At 39.4% G+C, this 14,792-nt stretch overlaps 1 protein-coding gene across 1 annotated transcript in view; it reads left to right on the top strand.

Annotated features, from left to right (window-relative positions):
• LOC127635293 (LYR motif-containing protein 4B) overlaps positions 1 to 12,308 on the top strand; it is a 76,173-nt gene extending 63,865 nt beyond the window's left edge. The window contains exon 3 of the mRNA XM_052115210.1: positions 11,969 to 12,308. Coding sequence (XP_051971170.1) covers positions 11,969 to 12,037 — 69 coding nt within the window. The 3' untranslated portion in view covers positions 12,038 to 12,308. The remainder of the gene's footprint in view (positions 1 to 11,968) is intronic.
• The last annotated feature ends 2,484 nt before the right edge of the window (positions 12,309 to 14,792 follow it).

Below are 14,792 nucleotides of genomic sequence, written 5' to 3'. Positions count from 1 at the left end.
AACTATGCCAACAGTGAAACTGAAAAAAATGGCTTTCAAGTTGTTTGGTTTTAGTGTAGATTTTCATAATTAATGCAGTTTTTACACTTTGTTTTCTCTGTATCTGAGCATAGTTGAGCTAAACCCATTGGTCACAGGACAGATCATAGTGTAGGGCTGGGGTTTTCAAACTTTTAAATGCCAAAGACCCCCAAACATTGTGATCCCCTTCTTAAAACAGATAGGCAGCCATGTTATTATATGTATATAAACCTAATACAATTTGTTTTGGGAAAAACAATAATTGAGATATCATTAAAGGAATATTTCAGGTTAAAAACAAGGTCAATAGACAGACATAATATTGATTACAGAAATGCACTTAAAATGGAATTCACTGTGGCCTATCCATAAACATTCAAATGCACACAGTTTCAAAAATACAGCCACAAGATGTGAACGTCATACGTGTTAACTTCATTTTAGTGTCATAAAATCGCTTTCAGGGATTACCAGTGTTGTTTCCTCATGGCAATGAAGATGAAAAGTGTATATGACTTTATACAAGTAAGGATAGTAAGCAATTTTATCACACTAAAATTGTGTAAAAATGTATAATGCCCATGTCTCGTGGCTATATTTTTTAAACAATCCTGCCAAACCGCTTGTGCAACAATACATCATCAAAGTGTGGACTCTGAGGAGGAGTGTGAGATTTGGGACAGGGCCACATGCTGTACTCCTTTACTTTGCGAAACCATTCATTCATCTCTGTTTGCCCAACTATGATTGCTTTGACGTATCCCTGTACAAAAAAGAGAAATTAGACTAACCTGTAGCTCCAAGTGTTGTAAAGCAGTATTCATCATAAAGCTGCATGTGTATTTCTGCCATGTGGTAATTTAGGTTTGGAGCACAACTGTTCATGACAGCAGTATGTAATCTCCCAGAATCTTTTTTTTTTTTTTCTCCCCAATTTGAAATTCCCAATGCGCTCTAAGTCCTCATGGTGACGAAGTGACTTGCCTCAATCTGGGTGGCTGAGGACGACTCTTGGTTGCCTCCGCATCTGAGACAGTCAATCCACGCATTTTATCATGTGGCTTGTTGAGCGCATTATCTCAGAGACATAGCGCATATGGAGGCTTCACACTATTCTCCACGCACAACTCGGCACGAGCCCCACCGAGAGTGAGAAACACATTATAGCATTCACGAGGAGGTTATCCCATGTGATTCTACCCTCCCTAGCAACCGGGCCAATTTTGTTGCTTAGTAGACTTGGCTGGTGTCACTCGGCACACCTTGGAATCGAACTTGTGACTCCAGGGGTGGTAGTCGGCTTCAATACTCGCTCAGGTACCCAGGCCCCCAGAATCCCCCAGTCTTGACACACAGGCAGCTGTTGTGCTTTCTTTTAAAATGCTGTGAAAACATCTGCCACCCCACCGACTGGGAGCATGCATAAGGATGCTGCCTACCTCCAAGGAGCCATTACAAATGTGTGGGAATTTAATGAAGCCAAGCTCTCGACTAACATACTTGGAAATATCTTGCATTATTGCATTATTGCATTATGCATGTGCATTTTGGAGCTAAGACCCAGATCAATTTCAGACCCCCTTAGTCTGAGACCAATACCAGCTCTCCCATGACCCAGACCAGACCTGGATGTCAGATTTTAGTTAACTGAAATAGAGAAAAATACTGTGGAAACATCTTTTACCACACCAGTTGCGAGCACAAATATACTGTACACAGCATATACAAGTACACCCTCTCTGAAACCTAACAAATTCAGACATAGTTGGTTAAAGTGTAAAAGTTGGAAAAAGGATGGACTTGTGACAAGATTCCTGAAATGCCTCAGAGCTGGCAAAAGCTGTGGGAAGCTGAATGACCGTGTGACTGTTTAATCTCATACATTAAGACACACTCTGCAAAGAAGTGGAATGCATGGTTGTCATCAATGCATGAAGGCACTGCTGAACCCAAAGCATAAAAAAAACTTGTTTAGCCTTTGCCAAGGCCCATACTAATAAAAGTGCTGACCATTTGAGAATCTATAAGCTGGTCTCATGAGCCAAATTGTTTTATTTTTTTTGGGAATCCAAAATGCATGTTAACCACAGTAATGTGCAGTGGTGGTAAAGTTCTTATATGGGTATTTATGAGTGCTGAAGGTGTGGATGAATTGTACTTCATCAATGGCATCATGAATTCACAGATGTTAAGCAAAATTTTATAAAAGATGATGTGACCCTCTCTCCCCACCCTAGGCTGTCGGGCACTTTTTTTAAATGTCAATGACCTTAAACATTATTCCAAACCTCTGCTGCATTCCAATGGATAAACAAGATAGTATGTCACCCAACCTCAACCTTATTTGAGCACCTGTGGTATGCAAGTCACACATCACTCCCCATTAAAGACGTGACTATATGTCATGAACTTGTACACTTGATGTCAAGAAGGCTGAGGTATTTAGAAGTTATGGAGGACAAGCTAAGTACTAAAATATTGCACACTATTTTAATTTATTCAAGGGTGTGCTCATTTTTGCAACCCTTTACTTAAAGGTGCAGTATGTAAGATTCAGAAACCTTTGTTATTAATGATACCTGTGGCCATTAAGTGAACTGCAACCAGCTACCTGTTGCTCATGATCGTGCGCACACACACTCCATAGGGACACGAGCATCGACCAAAACGAAGAGGCTGAATGTGATTCACCAGCATCATGCTGACAAATGCATAGATAAAGTTACATTTATGATTGTTTTACTAGAAACTTTGAGACTGAATATTATATTTGACTCTCCAGTGCTGGAACAGGGATAAAACAAAGTGTGGATATAGATCTGACTATGGAAGTTTGATGAAGTTTAAATTTAATGTAATGTCACTTTTCTTTGCATGATACATAGGCTATCCTATAAATGCAGTCAATGTCGGTGTTAGCTAGCTAGCCAGCTTTATCAATAGCTGTTAGCTAAATTTGGTGGATGATGACAGTAACTGTTTCTAAAATAGACTTTACAATATAAATATGTTGACACAGTTCAGTATTAATGTGATTACATTACAACTGTCATTTTCATATATCGATGCGCTATTGTTTTATAATAATAGAATGTATATATTTTCTGTTTAACCAAGTTACGTTACACTAATGAATGGGTTTTTTGCATTATTTTGAACATTGTCTTTCATTCATTTCATGTATTATTGTAGTTTATCTTGCTGAATAATTACAGATTAACATTGACATTATCCTGACTTTTAGTATAAAGAGAAGATCTTTGAAATTATTGAAAGTTACGAAGCAAGGTACCTTGCAATTCGTCAGCGTTAGCAGGTAAGATCAAGTTAGCTAAAATTACACAGATCAATACTTATGGCACTATATTTCACATGATTTGCAGTTATGTAAGCTTACCTGTCCAATAAGAACACCAATTCGGTGTCAGTTTTGATCCCCAAAACTGTACGAAGGTCTCTCCATGAATCAAATGCCCTGCCGATGTTCACTCTAGTAGTTGCTTGACCACGATCACATTCCTGCATAGCCAGATGGGATTCAGTAGATAATTAAAAAAAAGGCAAGGCTCTCAGGAGCACGCATAAACATCACATCCTTTGGATTCTCCCGGCAAATGTGACCCGCTCCCTTTGCATGGAAATCAGTCTACAGGCTTTAATAGGCAACATAGGAAGTCCAGGAAGGGCTCATTTTTAAGTTGCTTTTCAAGCAGTTCACAAATTTTACATATGGCACCTTTAAGCAAAGCTGACTAATTTATTTTACAGATAATGATGACAATTTTATTATTAAGTGTATGTTTAATGCATTTCAGTTTTGTCATCTTCACATGAATTTTAATAGTAATCATTTAGAAATATAAATATAACTTTATGATGGATGTACTCATTTATGCTGTGTACTGTAGATGCTGTCGTTCTCCGAGGAACCTTTGAGAAAGCACGTCCATTTTACTGAACTGAAACTGAAAAAAGTACTGCATTTATTGCTAAATGTATTTTGGCTGAGTAGCCACAATAATCCTTGGGAATTATTTTTGACCCTCATGATCTGTTGAGATTGATTTATAATGTTTTATGTTTGGAATCCTTGAGATATAATTTAGAAACAAACCTCTTTTGTCCCATTTAATAAGTACCTCTAACTTAAATAAAACCCAATAGGCAGATAGTATTTAATCTATATCCTAACGTTTTGCCACAAATGCAGGCACTTCTCAGAAATGTAAATGTCTAAACCTGCTAGGCATTACTGCATGCCGCACCTCTGCCGGTTCAACTACAGGGTCATCATCAGGGAGCCACCTATCACGAATGTTTCCACTCCTGGTGGTTCCAACAGATTATGTAGGAGAGCAACGTGAGAGGCGAGCCTCGAGACTGCGTCAGCCGCCCCTCCAATATCTAGCTTGGCCTGGTTTCACTCACCTACTCAATCCCTCTCCAGAAACCCCCGGATAAGGAATAAGTGGGTCAGTGGAAATAATTCATCCCCACCCCTTTCCTCTTCTGCATGCCACCTCACTACAGATTGTTCCCTATTCCTACTTTCTCACTACTGCACAACCCACTTTTCATCCTTTCTTCTTAACCAAAGCCAGAAGCTCCCTTTTTCTGCTTCATTTTCTGCTCCCTTTTTCTGCCATTTCCTTCAGAGACTTCTTCAATGCTGATCAATTGATGTTCCAATAAACCCTTGACACCCAGCCTCCCTGGGTAAGTGGCAGCCCTCCATCCATTTTCCCTGCACTCGGTGGCCAGATCAGCATATTTGAGCTTCTTCTATTAGATGCACCTTCCCATACTGTCTTGTGCCCTTGCCGCTGCTGCTGGCTGGCTGATCATACCCTTCCTCTTCCGTCTTCGTTACTTCTGTCACTACCATGACTTTCTTCTGTTTTTAGAGGCTGCTGACCACAGTTTGGAAGCCATCCCCATCCAAGTCCTGTTTTACCTGATTGGATTCTTCCAGCAATCTCTTGTTGCTTCAGTCTTGAAACCGCCCTGTTTACAACCTCCTATGCCTTCCAGGCACAGCCTGTTCAGACCTGGGCTTAACAAGTCATCACTGACTGGTCTGTTGAATCCCTCTGTTCTGAGAACAGCTTGGTCTTCTCAAGCTTGGAACCCAGGTTGATGGACTTCAATGGCAGTTGTAAGGCATTTATTCCAAACATTGCTACATCTGACCGACAACACGGCAAGCCCAGCCACTTCCAGATGTAACTGTAGGTCTTTGAGTCCATCCTTCCCACTGCCACTGCAGTGATCTCACTCTCACTCTCACCTCACACATCAGAACCAACCCTGCCATGTGTTTTTCTGACAGATCTGCTGTGTATTCTCTCCCTAAACTTCGAATGGGCTGCTCTGCCAGCACCAGTATTCTTTTTCTATCCACCTCAAACGATATCTGGTTGTTTCTAATCAATCCCCTTACGAAGAGAAAGGCTACATGACTTTGCTGGCTTGATCTTCATCCTGGCTCATGCCAAAAACTCTTCCAGTCTTTTTAAGGGCAGGTAAATTATTCAGTGTGTACAACAGTCAAATAATTTTTTATAGTGAAAATTTATTCCATTTATGTTGACTTGACAAAAATGTTTGGATTTTCCAAAATCCCTAAACCAAGACCATCATTATCATTATTGAAAAACATATTTAAAATTGAAGCATCAGGTTGATACTTCATGATTTTTCCTAATCTTGTGAGTACTGATTATAAACAGAATTTCATAACAAAACTTAAAAAAAAATTCAAACTTGATAACAGGCATTTAACTGTCCTTCAGTAACAAATTACATTACTTCTATTTGGGGTCTCTGAGACTCCAGATATAAAACATTGAACTAAATTGAACTTTGATGATAGCTTGACAATCTTGTCTGAAAGTTTAAAGTTCACACCATGATTTGTTGATCATAAAACATACACCACCACCTCTGCTTTTACCTGAGAGGTCTTTCGCTCTGTCTGCTCGGTGCACGGAGAGTCTGGAATCTCCGCAGCCAGCCAGGTTTCTGAAAGGCAAATAACGCACCAGTCTCTTATTGGAAAGAGATCCGCGCTCTCAGCTCGCAGAGCTTGTTGTCCAGAGACTGAACATTTGCCAGTAGTATAATGGGTAGCGGGGGTCGATTTGCACGACGTCTTACTCTGAGAACGCCGGCTCTTTTTCCCCTTTTCCTTCTGCGTTTCCGCGGCCGGGCAGCCCAGACAAAGGGCTCCGCTGGCGTGTTTGTAAACAGCGGGTCGGCATTGAGGAATTTGAAGTCAGGTTTACGATGTCTAATTGTAGAACCAATGTCCAAAAGCGTTTGTCTGTCGTATACAATCTGTGCTAAGTTTTGTGTGTATGAAGAGTCCTGTCCAAGCCGTGATGTGGCATGGCACTTCTCGTCCGGTGTGCGACCACCTTAAAATAAGACTCAGATCTAGACCACAGACTCCAACTCTGGCATTTACTTCACTTAGGATTCATGGGATGGAATTAAGAAGGATTGTCACTGTTCACTGTCACATAATCTGCTCATTTTTCAGATCAGTCTGTTTAGACATTTTTGATTCCTGCACAAGGTTACACAGATGTAGTTTTGAGGTCATTTGGGCTCGAAGTGCCTGGTCAAATAGTGATGATGGTTAGGGACATTGTCTGTTCTGGGTGAGTTTGAACAGGTGCCTCCCTGGAGTGCGATGCACCCTGCATGCCCTGCTGATGTCAGGCGAAACAGAGAGAGCTGTGATGGCAAAGCACAAACTCCTCCTGAGGACAGTCAAGAGCATCTCCAGCTTTGGCAGAGGACATGGTGAAATGCTGCCAACTCCACACAATTGTTTTCACTTCTTTGTCAATGCCATGTAAAGGACAGTATTAATGTGACAATATAGTTTTTGGTACAGAACCAGGCCTTTTATACCTTACTTAAACCATTGAAACAACAATAATTTAAATTTTGGGTCACTTACTGTGAGTCAAGGGTGCTTTCAATGTAGATCAGAGTCTGTTTGACTTCAGAGTTTGATTGACATCAGTTGTTTTGAAAACTGTTGTCTGGGGAACTGTTCATGGGCCTTTGGCATGAAAGCGATCCGGCCTAACTTGCGGAAATGTGACCCGCTATTGTTCACTTTATAATTGCCTGTTGTAGTATGAGACATATCTCATTGCTGCCTAAATTTACGCATGAGCTGCTTGCATTTTATACATCTCTTGTAGTGCATCCACTACAAACAGAAGCCAGGTTTTATCTGTTTGTGTTAAGGTTGATGGTGAAACCAGAGGCATAGTATTTGATTTAAGAAAAATAAAAGGCTCCAGCTGCACTCCTGAGTTGTTACTGAGATTCACTATTACTCGCCTTGATGATGCCATTGTACAATTTGGAACCAAATAATATAATTTGAAAAGAGACCTGTTGGGCCGGGGCGAGGGGGTGAACTGTGAACTTATGAACCGTAAAAGCAGCCTTGTGAACCAGTGTAGGGGAGTCATTTAACAATTTTAAGTAGTGTGACAGTAGCATAGCAGTAGAGTAGAGTATGTTTATCTTATCTATTAACTAACTGTTTTGTCTAATGCTCTGTAAAATGCACAGTGACTAAATATTTTAGTTATTGTTTTTTCTTTGTCTTTTTTTTTTTTTTTTTTTTTTTTGTATATTGATCCCTCCAAAGTAAATGTAACTATCTTAAATTGAATACTATTTGTTATAACTTAAGGAAATTTGAATATAATGCACATTATGGCAATGGTCAAATATATTACGACGGTAGTGTCAGTTCTTTAATGCGTGTTGTCACCGTACACTTCACAGCAGATGCAAGTGTTTTTTAGATGTTTATCATCATTGATTATAATAGATAAGATGCGATCATGAACGTGATTGCCGTGTTTGCGTGCCGCCATAGCAGGCTCGTTTGAGCTGCCAAATGCCTCTTCTTGAATGTAGATGAGAGTAGGCGGCTGCAGTCAGTGGAGTAGTAAAATAAGTCCTATCAAGTCTAGTTTATTTGGGAATTTTGTGAATGTTTGTTACGTAAACAAAATGTAGATATTGCTATGTTGAAAATACTATTTGAGCAGCTGATTCATTATGACAACCACTTCAGTCCCTGTCTGTTGGTAAACATTAGCATGAATTCAGTAACTTTCACATCTGTGAGGGCACCATTAATGCAGAAAAATATGTACGCGTCTTGGACCAACATATGCTGCCATCCAGACGCTGTCTTTTCCAGAGATGTCCCAGTATTTTCAACAGGATAACGCCATAACATATAATGCCTGCATTACAAGTGCATGGCTGCGTAAGCAGAGAGTGCATGTGCTAGATTGACCTGCCTGCAGTAATCTGCAAAAATCGGTGTCACAGCGAGGCACTTAATTTCTAAGGTATAGAGACACAAGACATAAACAATATGTGTGTTTACATACTTTTAGAGTGATAAAATCACTTGCTAACCTTTTCTGTGTAAACTTTTAGCCAATTTTACAGCTTTGTTGCCATGATGATATAATGTCAACAAATCCTAAAACCCTAAAAATGACAGTAAAAATTGCAATTTAAACAACTTTACTGCTCAAATAATAAATAATGTGATGGTGTTTCTTTCAATATATTACTGGGAGAATAGAATGTACATATCACTCCTTTTTGCATTTATTAGCACTTTCCATACTGTCCTAGCTTTTTCGGGATTGGGGTTGTAAGATATTTGTTGGCAAAATAATTTTTGTTATATTTTTGTACAGTATGATACCTCATACATTTTTGTTGATTCATGAATCATTTGGTGCCTCATAATCATAGGTTTTACTAAAATTAATGACATGTTTACAGCATGTTTTTGCAGCGGTTGAGTATTCTAACGAATCACAGACATGTCTGTTGAGCAATGAAACGGCAATGGCCAATCAGAGCCACTTAAAATTAGTCGTCCGTTCTATCAGTAATGACAACTGGTCCTAATGTGCATGTTTTAAACAGTTGCACCAGGTGATTGCTTTATGTTCGACCTCTTTTATTATATGGCAATGCCTCTCAGGCATTATGTGGACCTAATGAGCTGAGATATTCTTCTAAAAATCTTTGTATGTGTTCAGAAGAAGGAAGAAAGTCTTACACATCTGGGATTGCATGAGGGTGAGAAAATGATGAGAGAATTTTCATTTATGGGTGAACTATACCTTTAAGCTCGAATTTGCACAAAATGCACACAAATATCTTGAAACAAATTATCACTAAATGCATGTGCACGTAATGAAATTCTCATCAGTTTTCTTTGGTTATTTTTTGGTAACTTTGGTTACTTACCCATATGACTTTCTTTCTTCTGTGGATCAAAATAAAGACATTTAGAAGAATCTTCAAGCAGCTGTTTGGTGCATATACCTTTAATGGTTTGAAAGCAATCTATTCTTTGGTAAATGTCATTCTCCAACCAGCAAAAATGTTGCCAAAAAAAGATTTATATAGTCGTTTAGTTCACACCAACTTGAGAGCACGACACTGTTTAGAATCAGTCTGACTATATTTTTTACTAAATACTTCACTAAACTAATACAAGATGGCCACTTGACTCCTCAGGATGCCACCTAGACCATAATGCACTTTGCTCCCTCACCATCCTATCAGTCATGTGGCTGTGCTCCCTCAGGATGCTGTGCATGGCTGCGTCAATGCCCAGTGTGTCTCTTTTTAAAGAGCGGTTAAAGACAGGAGACACAGGGAGAGAAGCTGAAGTTGACAGATGGTCTGTGTCACAGGGATGCAGGGCGTATTTATAGAGGGCCACCCATGCTCCGAAATGGATCTTAATGTTCCTCTTTGCTGAGCCATCACTATGAAAAATGAACACGTGCATCCCCTCCGCCAACCTTGCATCTTTTCCTCTTATCCTCCACCCTGACTTTCTCCCCCAGCAGGCAAATTGTGGCACATTCCAAAGTGTCTTCATAACGGATGACTTTCTTGACACTTTTTGAAACGTCTTTAATAGTGCAGCCGGTGTCGTGTTTAGCCGAAACATCGGTCAAAAACTAAATATAGAGCAGGTGAAGCTTCAGCAGTGCTGTTGAGGAGAGTGTGAACCGCAGGAGTTTAGCTGGAGTCGTTTGGCACGGTGTCAACCAATTTAACTCGCAGGTGATTAAGGAGGAAAAGATTATGCTTCTGCAGATAAATCAAAGCTCACATGGCATGGGCCATTTCTCTGTTTCTGGGCATTTTATTTTTGGCAGAACTGGGTGAGGATAACAAAGAACCTGCTTGAATGTTTCCTGTGTTTAGGCATTCGTTGCAGCAGCTGTTTCAAGTTATTCAACTGTTTGTTTCAGTTCTCAAATCTGATTGGACAAAGAGGCGCATTCCAAGAGTGCTGATATACAGTGTATGGCCAGTGCTTGATGTGGAGATTTTGTTTTATATCTGCGACATTACATATTTACGGCAGTAGGTGGCAATGAGCATCAGAACTGCTAAAAACACTCAAATTAGGATTCATTCATGCACAAAACACCTTGACGAGAACATTGGCATCATCTCACTCCACGATCACTCGCAGTGGAATAATACCACTCTAAAGCTGTGAAGTATAGTTAAACCAACAGCTTCACTTTGTGGGTACAGTATTTGCACAATTTCTGAGAGTCATGTCAATTATTTTGATGCAGTTTTTCTGCACCACCCTTCAAACCGAGCATGCTTTTGCATCAGGCCACAATGTTTTTCCATTGCTTACTGTATGTAAACCTTGACTCTGTTTTCCAGCACTGCATTTTTTAAGATGGTGTCAAGTAAAAAAAAAAGCATAATAAATTATGTGCACGATTCAGAGGTTGCACATTTCCATCTAACATTAAATTTTTACTCCACTGATCGTTAGGTTTGGGGTTTGGGTTGGGGGGTGAAATAATGTATGTGTTCCTCTTCACTTTATTACAACCTGTACAGCTGAAAATATCTTCACCACTCTGTTTTGGTGCCCTTCTGTGGACATTTCAACGTAAAAATGGAGCTCACACACGCTCATATGCCCAACAACACTTACCGCTTAGGCCAATGGAGGCAGTGTTTCAAAATTTGGTTAATGCGGACCAATTTTAGTGAAAAAAAAGTCAACTTTCTGATTTCACAGTGAGATCAGTCTATAGCAGCACATAGGCCAACCGGGAAAATCCCGGCTGTCAATCCACCCCAAACCACACTGCTTTCTAGATAAAACTGTAAAAGCCGACAACAAATTTCAACATAAAGTACCCATCACCCACATTGGACGAGATGTTTCATTAAACTGAAGCTCTTTACCAAATCCATAGTAGCCAAACACTTTATTTTAGGCTTTATTGTGGTGTAAAGTCGGTCCTCTCAAAGGTCATAGCTTGTTCCAAAAATGTTGCGTCCACATCTTCTCTTGATGGACTGAACACCTGAACTTTTGTTGTACACAGCACATGCAGTTCTCATATACAATGTGTCCTCGCACATCATGAAGGATCATTCTGGCTTGACTCTCTGTTCAATATTGATTTGGCCACTTTCAGGGCTTGACCTGAAAACATGGACAAATAAAGATTACAAAATGTCCTTTGGACTTCAGAGCACCTCACTGCCATAATTACGTGTATATCTGCTATTCAGCTGTGTGTTTCTAGTGCCATGAACACCCCACCAATCATTTTCTGTTTAAGTCATAACCAAGAATCGTCTTTAACATTGATGGTCAGTTTTTATTTTAATGGTGTAATTTCTGCACCACTAGTACTGTCACTGAACGGAGTTGCAAAACATTGATCATTTTCAAACAGGTTTCCCTCATCTGCCATTGGTCTGTTTATCCCTTTAAGCTAAAATGAGAGGAACTATTTTTACATGAAACACACCTGCTTCAAATTTGTGTTAACTTTGGCAGCTCCAGAAATGTTGATCTCTTTCCATTTTTCCACAGGTGTCCATAGGGAAGATGTACGAGATCCAGAAGACCATCATTGAACATGGAGATAAGAAGACTGTTTGATGTAGTTTAGTAATGATGGTCTAGTGTTCTCTGACTATCAAGGACTGCTCTTGGATTTGTGGTTGTCTTATTTGAGGGTCTTCTGTCCATTCTTCATGTGCCCTTTTCAAACAGATTTATCTGGATGGAGGCTGGCCAGTCATAAGGGTGATGTAGTCCTTCATGACTTTAGAATGGATTTACCATCCACTTTCCTTGTTTACAGTCATTTAAGATGCAGTGTGCCATGAACTGATACATAAAATGTACATATGCATTTTTTTTTTTTTTTTTTTTTCCATTTGTTTGGTAATAATGTTATAATAAATGTATGGCAATTACATTTCTTTGTCTGAGTTTTATTATTGGATATCTGAACAGCATTGCTTGATGTGTATCAGTGGTTGTCAACAACGGTTGCAGTTCTGTTCTGAGAGGATTGCAGACAGCAGAAAAAAACTGTGCTCAATACAACAATAAAATGCAACTAACCTAAATCTAAAGGCTTATCAACTTTTAATAGGGAGGAGAAAAGGCTTCCTTTTTGTTGTTGATGTCAAAAGCTGTAAATCCAATCAAACTCTATGCTATTTTGTTGCAAAGTAATTTGTCAGTTGTTAATATGGCTAGTGCGTCATTATGACATTCTGGCATGTTTATTTTTTTTTGTGGTTAAAGGTAAAAATAAATGATCAAAGCCAAAATATTTAAAGACATGGCAGGGTGTGTAGGTTACAGAGTGATTCTACCAGTATGTTTCCTCACTCTGCAGACTTGCAGTCAGATGGTGGGCAGGTGGGCACCAACAGTCTCTCAGCAGTCCTGACTGTCCGTTGTAGTTTCCTTCTGTCTGATTTAGTGGCTGAACTAAACCAGACAGTTATAGATGTACACAGAACAGACTCAAAGTAATTTGTCAGTTGTTAATATGGCTAGTGTGTCATTATGACATTTGTGGCATGTTTATTTTTTTTTTTTTGTGGTTAAAGGTAAAAATAAATGATCAAAGCCAAAATATTTAAAGACATGGATCCTGATTTACTGAATAATCCATTGTTTTGTTGAGGGAATCAAAATTACAGTTTTCAACTATGATTTGTGACAAAAATACAGGCCAAATATAATCTTAGAAAGGTGGCAGCATCATTATAAAAATGTTTGAATAGATATAGGTTTGTTAAAGAAATCAATTGACTTGTTACATTAAATGCCAGTTGTGATTACAAAAATTGGAATAAACACTTTTTTTCTGTTTGTTTTACAAAAAAAAAACTCTCTCCAGAACAAGAACAAATACAAAAATATATTGGCTGATCAGACCAATTACAAACAAACAGAGGGAATAAAACACCAGCACATTCACTAAATACACAAGAACAAAAAAACGGGCTTGCCTATTTTCTAAAATAAACATTACTTAAACTAAGCCCAACAATATTCAAAAATCAAACTCAAATATTAATAAATATACAAAGTAACAACTGCATAATCCCCACTCCCCCTTGATGAAGTAGGCAGTTGGTACAGCCCAATTAGCACTTCCTGTATTTAAGACTGCCACTTCAAAGATCCCTGTTTTTTTCTTTTTCTTATTTGTTTTTCCCCTTCCCCACATCCTGCCAAATCTTCTGATCCACACTCCTGTCCAGTATGTGGTGGTAAAGCACTTCTAAACTGGTTTGCCAACCACCAATAAAAACCTAAGTAGAAGATCCCTCTTTTGCCCAGTTCTGGCCAAACGTCTGTACATTTTGAGAGTCCAAAATTACACTATTAAATAGAAGCGACACAAGTGGCTCTTCAGCTCAGTTTTGGGGTTTTCATGTTAATAATTTTGCATATTATCAGAATCAGAATAGGTGATAGGAGAAACAAGTGCACACAGAACATTACAGTGAGACACAGGATAGAAAACAAGGTAAGAATATAAATAGACATACAAATAATAGGGCCTATAACAGAATGGCGTATGTAAAGAGGCAAGTGGTAATGTATGTGCAATATAGGAGTATGTACATTTATTAAATTAAATATGTGAATTTACATGTGCACATGTAAATTCACATAATTTAATTGTATTTACATTATTGCACTATGGGGGTCCTGAGGCAGTTTAATTGTTCATGTGGAAAATGGCCTGAGGATAAAAACTGTTTTTGTGCCTGGATGTCCTGGCACTCAGTGCTCTGTAGCGCCGGCCAGAGGGCAACAGCTCAAAGGAGGAGTGGGCAGGGTGTGTAGGTTACAGAGTGAGTCTACCAGTATGTTTCCTCACTCTGCAGACTTGCAGTCAGATGGTGGGCAGGTGGGCACCAACAGTCCTCTCAGCAGTCCTGACTGTCCGTTGTAGTTTCCTTCTGTCTGATTTAGTGGCTGAACTAAACCAGACAGTTATAGATGTACACAGAACAGACTCAATGACGGCCGAGTAGAACTGTGTCAGCAGCTCCTGTGGCAGGTTGAGCTTCCTCAGCTGAAGGAAGTACAACCTCTGCTGAGCCTTCTTCTCAATGGAGTCTATGTGGGTGTCCCACTTCAGGTATTGAGAGATGTTTAAAGCCCAGGAACCATAATGACTCCACTGCTGCCACAGTGCTAGTCAGGATGATGATTGTGGTGTGGGGGGTCAGCTCAAGGTTGTTCTGACCACATCAGGCAGCCAGCTGTTGTATTATTTGGTCTGTGCAGTTCATTGTAATGTTAATACATTTAATGTTTGATTTTAAGCATTGTAAAATTGTACATTAAACAATTCTGGTACCGTGTTAGGTTGCCA

This window comes from Xyrauchen texanus, chromosome 42 (genome assembly GCF_025860055.1).
Source record: "Xyrauchen texanus isolate HMW12.3.18 chromosome 42, RBS_HiC_50CHRs, whole genome shotgun sequence".
NCBI lineage: Eukaryota > Metazoa > Chordata > Actinopteri > Cypriniformes > Catostomidae > Xyrauchen > Xyrauchen texanus.
Note: the sequence above shows the minus strand (reverse complement) of the source record. Positions and strands in the feature narration are given on the sequence as shown.